The sequence below is a fragment of the Rhodnius prolixus genome, unplaced genomic scaffold (assembly GCF_049639745.1).
Source record: "Rhodnius prolixus isolate KJV_2025 unplaced genomic scaffold, Rpr scaffold_30, whole genome shotgun sequence".
NCBI classification, from domain to species: Eukaryota; Metazoa; Arthropoda; class Insecta; order Hemiptera; family Reduviidae; genus Rhodnius; species Rhodnius prolixus.
The window spans coordinates 914,335-929,882 of record NW_027411638.1 but is presented as its reverse complement, the minus strand read 5'-3'; the positions used below and the strand labels follow the sequence as shown (position 1 = coordinate 929,882).

At 35.6% G+C, this 15,548-nt stretch overlaps 1 protein-coding gene across 6 annotated transcripts in view; it reads right to left on the bottom strand.

The window, feature by feature from the left end:
- LOC141462304 (NBAS subunit of NRZ tethering complex-like) overlaps positions 1 to 15,548 on the bottom strand; it is a 54,072-nt gene that overhangs the window by 22,170 nt on the left and 16,354 nt on the right. For all 6 annotated transcript variants that reach the window (XM_074144040.1, XM_074144042.1, XM_074144045.1 and 3 more), the window contains 2 exons: positions 14,468 to 14,635; positions 14,263 to 14,368 (listed from right to left, as the gene is read on the bottom strand). In XM_074144040.1, the coding sequence (XP_074000141.1) occupies positions 14,263 to 14,368; positions 14,468 to 14,635 (274 nt within the window). The remainder of the gene's footprint in view (positions 1 to 14,262; positions 14,369 to 14,467; positions 14,636 to 15,548) is intronic.

Genomic DNA, 15,548 nt, shown 5'->3' with positions numbered 1-15,548 from the left:
GGCCCCATTTCACAGCAAAACCATGACTCAAAAAAATTTCAACTCTCAATATCTTCTCAACTAATGGACCTGTGGTCAAGAAAAATATAGAATACTACTCAGTAAAAGAGAGTGAGTAAGAGCACAAAATTTCATACCAATAATCCGTTGTTTACTGTGGCAGTTATAAGGGCCCAATTTCACAGCAAAACCATGACCAAAAAAAATTTCAACTCTCAATATCTTCTAAACTAATGGATCTGCACTCAAGAAAACTATAGCATACTACTCAGTAAAAGAAAGTGAGTAAGAGCACAAAATTTCATACGAATAATCTGTTGTTTACTGTGGCAGTTATAAGGGCCCCATTTCACAGCAAAACCATGACCCAAAAAAATTTCAACTCTCAATATTTTCTGAACTAAAGGATCTGTATTCAAGAAAACTATACCATACTACTCAGTAAAACAAAGTGTGTAAGAGCGCCAAATTTCATACGAATAATCTGTTGTTTACTGTGGGAGTTATAAGGGCCCAATTTCACAGCAAAACAAAGAATCAAAAAAATTTCAACTCTCAATATCTTCTAAATTAATGGATCTGTACTCAAGAAAACTATAGCACACTACTCAGTAAAACAGAGTGTGTAAGAGCGCCAAATTTCATACCCATAATCTGTTGTTTACTGTGGGAGTTATAAGGGCCCTATTTCACAGCAAAACCATGACCCAAAAAAATTTCTACTCTCAATATCTTCTCAACTAATGGATCTGTACTCAAGAAAACTATAGCATACTACTCAGTAAAAAAGAGTGTGTAAGAGCGCAAAATTTCTTACGAATAATCTGTTGTTTACTGTGGGAGTTACAAGGGCCCCATTTCACAGCAAAACCATGACTCAAAAAAATTTCAACTCTCAATATCTTCTCAACTAATGGACCTGTGGTCAAGAAAAATATAGAATACTACTCAGTAAAAGAGAGTGTGTAAGAGCACAAAATTTCATACCAATAATCCGTTGTTTACTGTGGCAGTTATAAGGGCCCCATTTCACAGCAAAACCATGACCAAAAAAAATTTCAACTCTCAATATCTTCTAAACTAATGGATCTGCACTCAAGAAAACTATAGCATACTACTCAGTAAAAGAAAGTGAGTAAGAGCACAAAATTTCATACGAATAATCTGTTGTTTACTGTGGCAGTTATAAGGGCCCCATTTCACAGCAAAACCATGACCCAAAAAAATTTCAACTCTCAATATCTTCTGAACTAATGGATCTGTACTCAAGAAACCTATAGCATACTACTCAGTAAAACAGAGTGTATAAGAGCACAAAATTTCATACGAATACTCTGTTGTTTACTGAGGGAGTTAGAAGGGCCCCATTTCACAGCAAAACCATGACCCAAAAAAATTTCAACTCTCAATATCTTCTCAACTAATGGATCTGTACTCAAGAAAACTATAGCATACTACTCAGTAAAACAGAGTGTATAAGAGCACAAAATTTCATACGAATACTCTGTTGTTTACTGTGGGAGTTATAAGGGCCCCATTTCACAGCAAAACCATGACCCAAAAAAATTTCAACTCTCAATATCTTCTCAACTAATGGATCTGTACTCAAGAAAACTATAGCATACTACTCAGTAAAACAGAGTGTATAAGAGCACAAAATTTCATACGAATACTCTGTTGTTTACTGTGGGAGTTATAAGGGCCCCATTTCACAGCAAAACCATGACCCAAAAAAATTTCAACTCTCAATATCTTCTCAACTAATGGATCTGTACTCAAGAAAATTATAGCATACTACTCAGTAAAACAATGTGTGTAAGAGCACAAAATTTCGTACGAATAATCCGTTGTTTATTGTGGGAGTTATAAGGGCCCCATTTCACAGCAAAACCATGACCCAAAAAAATTTCAACTCTCAATATCTTCTAAACTAATGGATCTGCACTCAAGAAAACTATAGCATACTACTCAGTAAAACAAAGTGTGTAAGAGCGCCTAATTTCATACGAATAATCTGTTGTTTACTGTGGGAGTCATAACGGCCCCATTTAACAGCAAAACCATGACCCAAATAAAATTTCAACTCTCAATATCTTCTGAACTAATGGATCTGTACTCAAGAAAACTATAGCATACTACTCAGTAAAACAGAGTGTGTAAGAGCACAAAATTTCATACGAATACTCTGTTGTTTACTGTGGGAGTTATAAGGGCCCCATTTCACAGCAAAACCATGACCCAAAAAAATTTCAACTATCAATATCTTCTCAACTAATGGATCTGTACTCAAGAAAACTATAGCATACTACTCAGTAAAACCGAGTGTGTATGAGTACTAAGTTTCATACGAATAAACTGTTGTTTACTGTGGGAGTTATAAGGGCCCCATTTCACAGCAAAAGCATGACCCAAAAAAATTTCAACTCTCAATATCTTCTAAACTAATGGATCTGCACTCAAGAAAACTATAGCATACTACTCAGTAAAACAAAGTGTGTAAGAGCGCCTAATTTCATACGAATAATCTGTTGTTTACTGTGGGAGTCATAAGGGCCCCATTTCACAGCAAAACCATGACCCAAATAAAATTTCAACTCTCAATATCTTCTGAACTAATGGATCTGTACTCAAGAAAACTATAGCATACTGCTCAGTAAAACAGAGTGTGTAAGAGCGCCAAATTTCATACGAATACTCTGTTGTTTACTGTGGGAGTTATAAGGGCCCCATTTCACAGCAAAACCATGACCCAAAAAAATTTCAACTCTCAATATCTTCTCAACTAATGGATCTGTACTCAAGAAAACTATAGCATACTACTCAGTAAAACAGAGTGTGTATGAGTACTAAGTTTCATACGAATAATCTGTTGTTTACTGTGGGAGTTATAAGGGCCCCATTTCACAGCAAAAGCATGACCCAAAAAAATTTCAACTCTCAATATCTTCTCAACTAATGGATCTGTACTCAAGAAAACTATAGCATACTACTTAGTAAAACAGAGTGTGTAAGAGCGCCAAATTTCATACGAATAATCTGTTGTTTACTGTGTGAGTTATAAGGGCCCCATTTCACAGCAAAACCATGACCCAAAAAAATTTCAACTATATCTTCTTAACTAATGGATCTGTACTCAAGAAAACTATAGCATACTACTCAGTAAACAGAGTGTATAAGAGCACAAAATTTCATACGAATACTCTGTTGTTTACTGTGGGAGTTATAAGGGCCCCATTTCACAGCAAAACCATGACCCAAAAAAATTTCAACTATCAATATCTTCTCAACTAATGGACCTGTACTCAAGAAAACTATAGCATACTACTCAGTAAAACCGAGTGTGTATGAGTACTAAGTTTCATACGAATAATCTGTTGTTTACTGTGTGAGTTATAAGGGCCCCATTTCACAGCAAAACCATGACCCAAAAAAATTTCAACTCTCAATATCTTCTCAACTAATGGATCTGTACTCAAGAAAACTATAGCATACTACTATGTAAACAGAGTGTATAAGAGCACAAAATTTCATACGAATACTCTGTTGTTTACTGTGGGAGTTTTAAGGGCCCCATTTCACAGCAAAACCATGACCCAAAAAAATTTCAACTATCAATATCTTCTCAACTAATGGACCTGTACTCAAGAAAACTATAGCATACTACTCAGTAAAACCGAGTGTGTATGAGTACTAAGTTTCATACGAATAATCTGTTGTTTACTGTGGGAGTTATAAGGGCCCCATTTCACAGCAAAACCATGACCCAAAAAAATTTCAACTATCAATATCTTCTCAACTAATGGATCTGTACTCAAGAAAACTATAGCATACTACTCAGTAAAACCGAGTGTGTATGAGTACTAAGTTTCATACGAATAATCTGTTGTTTACTGTAGGAGTTATAAGGGCCCCATTTCACAGCAAAAGCATGACCCAAAAAAATTTCAACTCTCAATATCTTCTCAACTAATGGATCTGTACTCAAGAAAACTATAGCATATTACTTGGTAAAACAGAGTGTGTAAGAGCGCCAAATTTCATACGAATAATCTGTTGTTTACTGTGTGAGTTATAAGGGCCCCATTTCACAGCAAAACCATGACCCAAAAAAATTTCAACTCTCAATATCTTCTAAACTAATGGATCTGTACTCAAGAAAACTATAGCATACTACTATGTAAACAGAGTGTATAAGAGCACAAAATTTCATACGAATACTCTGTTGTTTACTGTGGGAGTTTTAAGGGCCCCATTTCACAGCAAAACCATGACACAAAAAAATTTCAACTATCAATATCTTCTCAACTAATGGACCTGTACTCAAGAAAACTATAGCATACTACTCAGTAAAACCGAGTGTGTATGAGTACTAAGTTTCATACGAATAATCTGTTGTTTACTGTGGGAGTTATAAGGGCCCCATTTCACAGCAAAACCATGACCCAAAAAAATTTCAACTATCAATATCTTCTCAACTAATGGATCTGTACTCAAGAAAACTATAGCATACTACTCAGTAAAACCGAGTGTGTATGAGTACTAAGTTTCATACGAATAATCTGTTGTTTACTGTAGGAGTTATAAGGGCCCCATTTCACAGCAAAAGCATGACCCAAAAAAATTTCAATTCTCAATATCTTCTCAACTAATGGATCTGTACTCAAGAAAACTATAGCATATTACTTGGTAAAACAGAGTGTGTAAGAGCGCCAAATTTCATACGAATAATCTGTTGTTTACTGTGTGAGTTATAAGGGCCCCATTTCACAGCAAAACCATGACCCGAAAAAATTTCAACTCTCAATATCTTCTCAACTAATGGATCTGTACTCAAGAAAACTATAGCATACTACTTAGTAAAACAGAGTGTGTAAGAGCGCCAAATTTCATACGAACGATCTGTTGTTTACTGTGTGAGTTATAAGGGCCCCATTTCACAGCAAAACCATGACCCAAAAAAATTTCAACTCTCAATATCTTCTCAACTAATGGATCTGTACTCATGAAAATTATAGCATACTACTCAGTAAAACAGAGTGTATAAGAGCACAAAATTTCGTACGAATACTCTGTTGTTTACTGTGGGAGTTATAAGGGCCCCATTTCACAGCAAAACCATGACCCAAAAAAATTTCAACTCTCAATATCTTCTCAACTAATGGATCTGTACTCAAGAAAATTATAGCATACTACTCAGTAAAACAATGTGTGTAAGAGCACAAAATTTCGTACGAATAATCCGTTGTTTATTGTAGGAGTTATAAGGGCCCCATTTCACAGCAAAACCATGACCCAAAAAAATTTCAACTCTCAATATCTTCTAAACTAATGGATCTGCACTCAAGAAAACTATAGCATACTACTCAGTAAAACAAAGTGTGTAAGAGCGCCAAATTTCATACGAATAATCTGTTGTTTACTGTGGGAGTCATAAGGGCCCCATTTCACAGCAAAACCATGACCCAAATAAAATTTCAACTCTCAATATCTTCTGAACTAATGGATCTGTACTCAAGAAAACTATAGCATACTACTCAGTAAAACAGAGTGTGTAAGAGCACAAAATTTCATACGAATACTCTGTTGTTTACTGTGGGAGTTATAAGGGCCCCATTTCACAGCAAAACCATGACCCAAAAAAATTTCAACTATCAATATCTTCTCAACTAATGGATCTGTACTCAAGAAAACTATAGCATACTACTCAGTAAAACCGAGTGTGTATGAGTACTAAGTTTCATACGAATAATCTGTTGTTTACTGTGGGAGTTATAAGGGCCCCATTTCACAGCAAAAGCATGACCCAAAAAAATTTCAACTCTCAATATCTTCTCAACTAATGGATCTGTACTCAAGAAAACTATAGCATACTACTTAGTAAGACAGAGTGTGTAAGAGCGCCAAATTTCATACGAATAATCTGTTGTTTACTGTGTGAGTTATAAGGGCCCCATTTCACAGCAAAACCATGACCCAAAAAAATTTCAACTCTCAATATCTTCTAAACTAATGGATCTGTACTCAAGAAAACTATAGCATACTACTCAGTAAAACAGAGTGTATAAGAGCACAAAATTTCATACGAATACTCTGTTGTTTACTGTGGGAGTTATAAGGGCCCCATTTCACAGCAAAACCATGACCCGAAAAAATTTCAACTCTCAATATCTTCTCAACTAATGGATCTGTACTCAAGAAAACTATAGCATACTACTTAGTAAAACAGAGTGTGTAAGAGCGCCAAATTTCATACGAACGATCTGTTGTTTACTGTGTGAGTTATAAGGGCCCCATTTCACAGCAAAACCATGACCCAAAAAAATTTCAACTCTCAATATCTTCTCAACTAATGGATCTGTACTCAAGAAAACTATAGCATACTACTCAGTAAAACAGAGTGTATAAGAGCACAAAATTTCGTACGAATACTCTGTTGTTTACTGTGGGAGTTATAAGGGCCCCATTTCACAGCAAAACCATGACCCAAAAAAATTTCAACTCTCAATATCTTCTCAACTAATGGATCTGTACTCAAGAAAACTATAGCATACTACTTAGTAAAACAGAGTGTGTAAGAGCGCCAAATTTCATACGAATAATCTGTTGTTTACTGTGTGAGTTATAAGGGCCCTATTTCACAGCAAAACCATGACCCAAAAAAATTTCAACTCTCAATATCTTCTCAACTAATGGATCTGTACTCAAGAAAACTATAGCATACTACTCAGTAAACAGAGTGTATAAGAGCACAAAATTTCATACGAATAATCTGTTGTTTACTGTGTGAGTTATAAGGGCCCCATTTCACAGCAAAACCATGACCCAAAAAAATTTCAACTATCAATATCTTCTCAACTAATGGACCTGTACTCAAGAAAACTATAGCATACTACTCAGTAAAACCGAGTGTGTATGAGTACTAAGTTTCATACGAATAATCTGTTGTTTACTGTGGGAGTTATAAGGGCCCCATTTCACAGCAAAACCATGACCCAAAAAAATTTCAACTATCAATATCTTCTCAACTAATGGATCTGTACTCAAGAAAACTATAGCATTCTACTCAGTAAAACAGAGTGTGTAAGAGTACTAAGTTTCATACGAATATTCCGTTGTTTATTGTGGGAGTTATAAGGGCCCCATATCACAGCAAAACCATGACCCAAAAAAATTTCGACTTTCAATATCTTCTGAACTAAAGTATCTGTATTCAAGAAAACTATACCATACTACTCAGTAAAACCGAGTGTGTAAGAGCACAAAGTTTGATACGAAAAATCTGTTGTTTACTGTGGGAGTTAAAAGGACCCCATTTCACAGCAAAACCAAGACGCAAAATAATTTCAACTCTCAATATCTTCTCAACTAATGGATCTGTACTCAAGAAACCTATAGCATACTACTCAGTAAAACAGATTGTGTAAGAGCACAAAATTTCGTACGAATAATCTGTTGTTTATTGTGGGAGTTATAAGGGCCCCAATTCACAGCAAAACCATGACCCAAAAAAATTTTAACTATCAATATCTTCTGAACTAATGGATCTGTACTCCAGAAAACTATAGCATACTACTCAGTAAAACAGAGTGTGTAAGAGCACAAAATTTCGTACGAATATTCCGTTGTTTATTGTGGGAGTTATAAGGGCCCCATATCACAGCAAAACCATGACCCAAAAAAATTTCAACTCTCAATATCTTCTCAACTAATGGATCTGTACTCAAGAAAATTATAGCATACTACTCAGTAAAACAATGTGTGTAAGAGCACAAAATTTCGTACGAATAATCCGTTGTTTATTGTGGGAGTTATAAGGGCCCCATTTCACAGGAAAACCATGACCCAAAAAAATTTAAACTCTCAATATCTTCTAAACTAATGGATCTGCACTCAAGAAAACTATAGCATACTACTCAGTAAAAGAAAGTGAGTAAGAGCACAAAATTTCATACGAATAATCTGTTGTTTACTGTGGCAGTTATAAGGGCCCCATTTCACAGCAAAACCATGACCCAAAAAAATTTCAACTCTCAATATCTTCTCAACTAATGGATCTGTACTCAAGAAAACTATAGCATACTACTCAGTAAAACAGAGTGTGTATGAGTACTAAGTTTCATACGAATAATCTGTTGTTTACTGTGGGAGTTATAAGGGCCCCATTTCACAGCAAAGCCATGACCCAAAAAAATTTCGACTCTTAATATCTTCTGAACTAAAGTATCTGTATTCAAGAAAACTATACCATACTACTCAGTAAAACCGAGTGTGTAAGAGCACAAAATTTGATACGAAAAATCTGTTGTTTACTGTGGGAGTTATAAGGACCCCATTTCACAGCAAAACCAAGACCCAAAATAATTTCAACTCTCAGTATCTTCTGAACTAATGGATCTGTACTCAAGAAACCTATAGCATACTACTCAATAAAACAGATTGTGTAAGAGCACAAAATTTCGTACGAATAATCTGTTGTTTACTGTGGGAGTTATAAGGGCCCCAATTCACAGCAAAACCATGACCCAAAAAAATTTCAACTATCAATATCTTCTGAACTAATGGATCTGTACTCAAGAAAACTATAGCATACTACTCAGTAAAACCGAGTGTGTAAGAGCACAAAATTTCGTACGAATATTCCGTTGTTTATTGTGGGAGTTATAAGGGCCCCATATCACAGCAAAACCATGACCCAAAAAAATTTCAACTCTCAATATCTTCTCAACTAATGGATCTGTACTCAAGAAAATTATAGCATACTACTCAGTAAAACAATGTGTGTAAGAGCACAAAATTTCGTACGAATAATCCGTTGTTTATTGTGGGAGTTATAAGGGCCCCATTTCACAGCAAAACCATGACCCAAAAAAATTTCAACTCTCAATATCATCTCAACTAATGGATCTGTACTCAAGAAAACTATAGCATACTACTCAGTAAAACAGAGTGTGTATGAGTACTAAGTTTCATACGAATAATCTGTTGTTTACTGTGGGAGTTATAAGGGCCCCATTTCACAGCAAAGCCATGACCCAAAAAAATTTCAACTCTCAATATCTTCTGAACTAATGGATCTGTACTCAAGAAAACTATAGCATACTACTCAGTAAAACAGTGTGTGTAAGAGAACAAAATTTCGTACGAATATTCCGTTGTTTATTGTGGGAGTTATAAGGGCCCCATATCACAGCAAAACCATGACCCAAAAAAATTTCGACTCTTAATATCTTCTGAACTAAAGTATCTGTATTCAAGAAAACTATACCATACTACTCAGTAAAACCGAGTGTGTAAGAGCACAAAATTTGATACGAAAAATCTGTTGTTTACTGTGGGAGTTATAAGGACCCCATTTCACAGCAAAACCAAGACCCAAAATAATTTCAACTCTCAGTATCTTCTGAACTAATGGATCTGTACTCAAGAAACCTATAGCATACTACTCAGTAAAACAGATTGTGTAAGAGCACAAAATTTCGTACGAATAATCTGTTGTTTACTGTGGGAGTTATAAGGGCCCCAATTCACAGCAAAACCATGACCCAAAAAAATTTCAACTATCAATATCTTCTGAACTAATGGATCTGTACTCAAGAAAACTATAGCATACTACTCAGTAAAACCGAGTGTGTAAGAGCACAAAATTTCGTACGAATATTCCGTTGTTTATTGTGGGAGTTATAAGGGCCCCATATCACAGCAAAACCATGACCCAAAAAAATTTCAACTCTCAATATCTTCTCAACTAATGGATCTGTACTCAAGAAAATTATAGCATACTACTCAGTAAAACAATGTGTGTAAGAGCAGAAAATTTCGTACGAATAATCCGTTGTTTATTGTGGGAGTTATAAGGGCCCCATTTCACAGCAAAACCATGACCCAAAAAAATTTCAACTCTCAATATCTTCTAAACTAATGGATCTGCACTCAAGAAAACTATAGCATACTACTCAGTAAAACAGAGTGTATAAGAGCACAAAATTTCATACGAATACTCTGTTGTTTACTGTGGGAGTTATAAGGGCCCCATTTCACAGCAAAACCATGACCCAAAAAAATTATAACTATCAATATCTTCTCAACTAATGGATCTGTACTCAAGAAAACTATAGCATACTACTCAGTAAAACCGAGTGTGTATGAGTACTAAGTTTCATACGAATAATCTGTTGTTTACTGTGGGAGTTATAAGGGCCCCATTTCACAGCAAAGCCATGACCCAAAAAAATTTCAACTCTCAATATCTTCTGAACTAATGGATCTGTACTCAAGAAAACTATAGCATACTACTCAGTAAAACAGTGTGTGTAAGAGAACAAAATTTCGTACGAATATTCCGTTGTTTATTGTGGGAGTTATAAGGGCCCCATATCACAGCAAAACCATGACCCAAAAAAATTTCGACTCTCAATATCTTCTCAACTAATGGATCTGTACTCATGAAAACTATAGCATACTACTTAGTAAAACAGAGTGTGTAAGAGCGCCAAATTTCATACGAATAATCTGTTGTTTACTGTGTGAGTTATAAGGGCTCCATTTCACAGCAAAACCATGACCCAAAAAAATTTCAACTCTCAATATCTTCTGAACTAATGGATCTGTACTCAAGAAACCTATAGCATACTACTCAGTAAAACAGAGTGTGTAAGAGCACAAAATTTCATACGAATAATCTGTTGTTTACTGTGGGAGTTATAAGGGCCCCATTTCAAAGCAAAACCATGACCAAAAAAAAATTTGAACTCTCAATATGTTCTCAACTAATGGATCTGTTCTGAAGAAAACTATAGTATACTACTCAGTAAAATAGAGTGTGTAAGAGCACCAAATTTCATACGAATAATCTTTTGTTTACTGAGGGAATTATAAGGGCCCAAAAACACAGCAAAACTATGACCCAAAAAAATTTTCAATTATCAATATCTTCTCAAGTAATGGATCTGTACTCAAGAAAACTATAGCATACTACTCAGTAAAACAGAGGGTGTAAGAGCACAAAATTTCATACGAATAATCTGTTTTTTACAGTGGGAATTATAAAGGTCCAATTTCTCAGCAAAACCATGACCCAAAAAAATTTCAATTCTCAATTTCTACTGAACTAATGGATCTGTACTCAAGAAAAGTATAGCATACAACACAGTAAAACAGAGTTTGTAAGAGCATGTACCACCCAAAAATGGACTAATTTATGGACATAATGGACATACTAGCCTGGTTTATGGTGATTAATGATGGAAATTATCCTTCTATCACTCTGGCCAGGCCAGTTTTTATATGGTGTTTTTACAATTCTACCTGTGCACTATGGAGCCTATATCTGTACTTTCCTGCACTGATTTCGTTTTGGGACTTTAAAAACTGAAATTATCCCTTTTATCTCTCTAAATAGGTGCTAATATTTGATTTCTAATAGAATATTTGTATTAACCAGCATCTGTATGGTTTTGATCATTAAGAGACGGAAATTCCCTTTTCATTTTTCTAAATAATCAATTATGCACTTTTACGTGGAGTTTTTGAAACTTCAACCTTAGAATAGGGAAGACTCTGCACAATCAAACACGTTGTGGATTTCAGGCTTAAGAACTGAAATTAACTTCTCATTGTGTAATTCAACATACTTCAGGTATCGGTGCTTCAAAGAAGGAAATTATCATTTTATCTCCCTCAAATAGGCCACATTTTCCGTTTTTATATGATGTTTAGCTCTTCTATTATTGAATTAAGGAGACATTGTTTGTACTATTCAGCTCTAATCAGGTTTTTGTGAATTCAATGAGGAAAGTTATTAGTTATTTGGGACATTTCTAAATTAGCAAACTTTCAATTATTAAATTATGTTGTTTTTGTACTTTTTCTTCTGACTTAGTTTGACAGCATTAATTCTTTTTAGAACTGCTAGGGTTTTTTTTGGGAGGGGGCAATAAGAGACGGAAATTATCTCTTTATCTGCCTAAGATTAAGATTAGAAAACGGGACGGGATGTTCGCCCCACGGCGCCATAACCGTTTTGGGACTTTAATTTAACCTTTTATTTTTCTAAATACCCACATTTTCCACTTTTTGTAGTGTTTTAGCACTTCTACTATCGATTTGGGGCATTTTGCTTTGCACAATCTAGCACTAGTCTGGTTTTGGGACTTTAATTTAATCTTTTATGTTTCTAAATACCCACATTTTCCACTTTTCATTGTGTTTTAGCTCTTATAATTTCAAATTAGGTACAATCTAATTGTACATACTATTCAGTACAGGTCCGAATTTGTGTTAGTAGGGAGAAAATTCCCTCTTTTAATAGGCGAAATTTTTCATAGTTTATTTTATATTCATTTAATTTTGTTACTTTTTACGCGTATAATATATTATTACCTATACAACAAAGTTGATAAATGTGATAGTGTGATGGCTTTATGTTCGGACTTGGAGCATGTAAAGGCAAATTACGATTAAATAAAAACGGAAATAATATGAGTCATCCTATTTAGCAGGCATGTTCATACAGGTTTGTTTGGTTGGTAAACAAAATTAATATGAGTCATCCTATTGAGCAGGCTGTAACGACATGTTCATACAGGTTTGTTTGGCTGGTAATGTGAAATAATAAGAGTAATGGTGATTAGTTAAGGTTGCAAGTTCTTAATTAAGTTCTTATTTTCTTTAATTTTTCAAAATATTAATAAGTGCAGCGCATAAGAGTTTGAGTACACAATTTTATATTACTTATAGATTGTATCGATATTAAGCAATACATATAACGATTTGGTAATCGATAGGAATAATCGATATTGCAACTGCCTTCTGTATTAACATCTCACACAACTGAAGTTTACACATGCGCAGTTGATTAAGTTAGCAGTGTAAATCATTTTCCTATTTAAAAAACAACTGTTGGCACATGTATGAATTAACAGAAATAATAAAGCAGTGGAAGGGAGGGGGGCTTGCTACAGAGGCATGCCCAGAGAGGTAATCATTTGGAAAAAAAACGCAATTCTATTGGCTAGTTAGAAAGTGACGTAATTGTGGTGGGGGGATAATGCTAGAAGCTAGCTGGTAGGATATCCCAAGTGTTAGTTAGCGTTTAATTTTCAGTGAGTGTAGGTCGCGGCATCAGCAGAGGAAGCAGTCCAGGTGAAGAGGGTAAGTAAATAATTTTGTCTATTACCTAAAGTGAGGTTATCCATTTTTATTTAAGTTGAATATTTTTGTGATAGTGTGGGCAACTTAAATTAAAAAAAAAAAAATTGGTAAGGGGGTTAGATTTAAAAAAAAATAATTCCAAGGTAAAACATAAGAGAACATTCAAAACTAGAGTAAGCGAGACTATTTGGCCTACTGGTGAAGATGACGTAATATCCAACACGAAGGTTGTAGGATCGACCCCCACGTGAGAAAACCTTCCCATCGGCGGGTGAGGGGGTGGAGGTTAAAGAAGATATCGTTCATAACTCGAGTATGCTACTGTAGCCGATTGGTGAAGATGACGTGTCTTCCAACACGAAGGTTGTAGGATCGAATCTCAGGTAAGAAATAAATAAAAAAAAATGCACCTTCCCGTCTATCAGTGGGCGAGGGGTTGGAGGTATGTTTTATTAGCTGTTATGTGGTCCGCCATCTTGAGTACTACAGGTGGTATGAAGCCCGCCATACTGACGTCATCAGCTAATACGAGGTCCACCATCTTGTGTACTACAGCGGTTAAGCCATCTTGTAGGAGGATTGATAGGCCAATGAATATGACGACTGAGAGGTGGGGTAAAGGTAGGTGTCATGTAATAGGAGAAGGGCTGGGTGGGGGGTGAAGGTGGTGTCGTTGAATTCACCGATTAATGGATTAAGGGGGAAGGGGCGTGGCTTAAAGCCCTCATCCAAGTTCCTGATTGGTCGATTAAGAAGTATGGGGTAGGGTCGGTGGTGTCGTCGAATTCGCTGATTGGTCGATTATGAAGGGGTGGGGTAAAGGTGATGTCGTCGAAATCGATGATTGCCTGGGAGAACAACCATCTTGCACATTTTAGGTGTGTCGATGATTTGTCAATAAGGAGGGGGTAGGGGCGTGGCTTAAACACTCGTCCAATTCGATGATTAGTCAATAAGGATGGGTGGGGTAGGTGCGGGCGGAGTGGGGATGGCGGCCATCTTGCACAAAAAAGGTGCGCCAGAACCGCCATTTCCCCTCTACTCTTATTGTATTTAAAGCTGATGTGAACCTCTTGACATGATGTCTTAGCTACTGCTTGTAAGTTACTGTACCTCATAACATGCTGCCAAAGGAAATGTGGTAAAGCAAATTTCTTGCAGTTGTAAGATGTCTTTTAATAATATTTTAATATCCGCTGTTGCAACTTCTGGTTTCCATCTTTAAAAAAAAGTTTGGGTTTTATGTTTTGGCGACTAACCGATTTGAAATTTAAAAAACAAAATATACATATTATATATGTATATATTCAGTACATACCTAAACGTTTTTTTAATCATCTCTTGAAAAATATTTTTAACATCTTTCTCAATGCTTTTTAGATTGTGTAGATCTATGATTGGTTTCGCTATATCGTAACGTTGCAGTATTTCCGCTGCATGCAGTTCATCTCTGATAATATACACACATTCTAGAAGAGTCCGTTGTCTGAAAATTCGATTAAATTGTGAGAAAGTAAAATACTGCCATATTTTCACCAAAATGTGTCTAAAAGACATCATTCAATTGGCCCGGACATCTAACAGCAGCTATTCGCTGTAATATACGTTGTAACGTGTATATGAGAAAATCGTAGGGGCTTTTTAAGAAAAAAAAAAAAACCTCTAATAAATTCCCACTTCCAGTTGAAGTAGTTTGATTAAGTAACAACACGTCTCACGGGCGCTAATGGCCAAGCAGTCGATGCGAAAAAAAACACGTCTCATGGTGGTATCAAACTAATATAATGTTTCAGCTTTCTGTGATTTTTCACATTATCTCCGAAAAAATGCCAACAATTACGATTTCTCAAAGGGCTGTTTTTGCCTATATTTGGAAAGTTTTTCTCGAATTTCATTAATAATAATAATAATTTTTTTTTTTTTAGTGAGGAAAACCTTCATAAAGATACTGATGTGATCGGTTATGTGGGATTCCGACCCACTAAAAAACCTCACTTCCTCGTTTTCCTTGATGGAACCAGCCCGGGACCGTTTATCACATTACTTCAGGCTGGATCAGGAACTCTATACACTCCGTCATTTTTCCATCATTTCAGCTCTCTTATTCTAAGTATTCCTCTTCTGCTTTCTTTTTTTTCAAAATATCACTGACGGTCTTGAACACCTTGGTCCAATTTGACCTCTCGGCTAACATTTTGTTCACGATATTTTCTGGGGTAATGCTCCCTATCTTCAAATCCAGTTGCATTCTTTCTTCGTCCCATCTCTTACACTCTAAAAATGTGTGCCTTGCATCGTCCTCAAGTCCCTTACAATAAACACAGCAAGGGCTCTCTACTTTTCTCATGGTGTTCAGATACTTCCTGAAAAATTGAGTCAAGAAGAAATTTACGTGACCA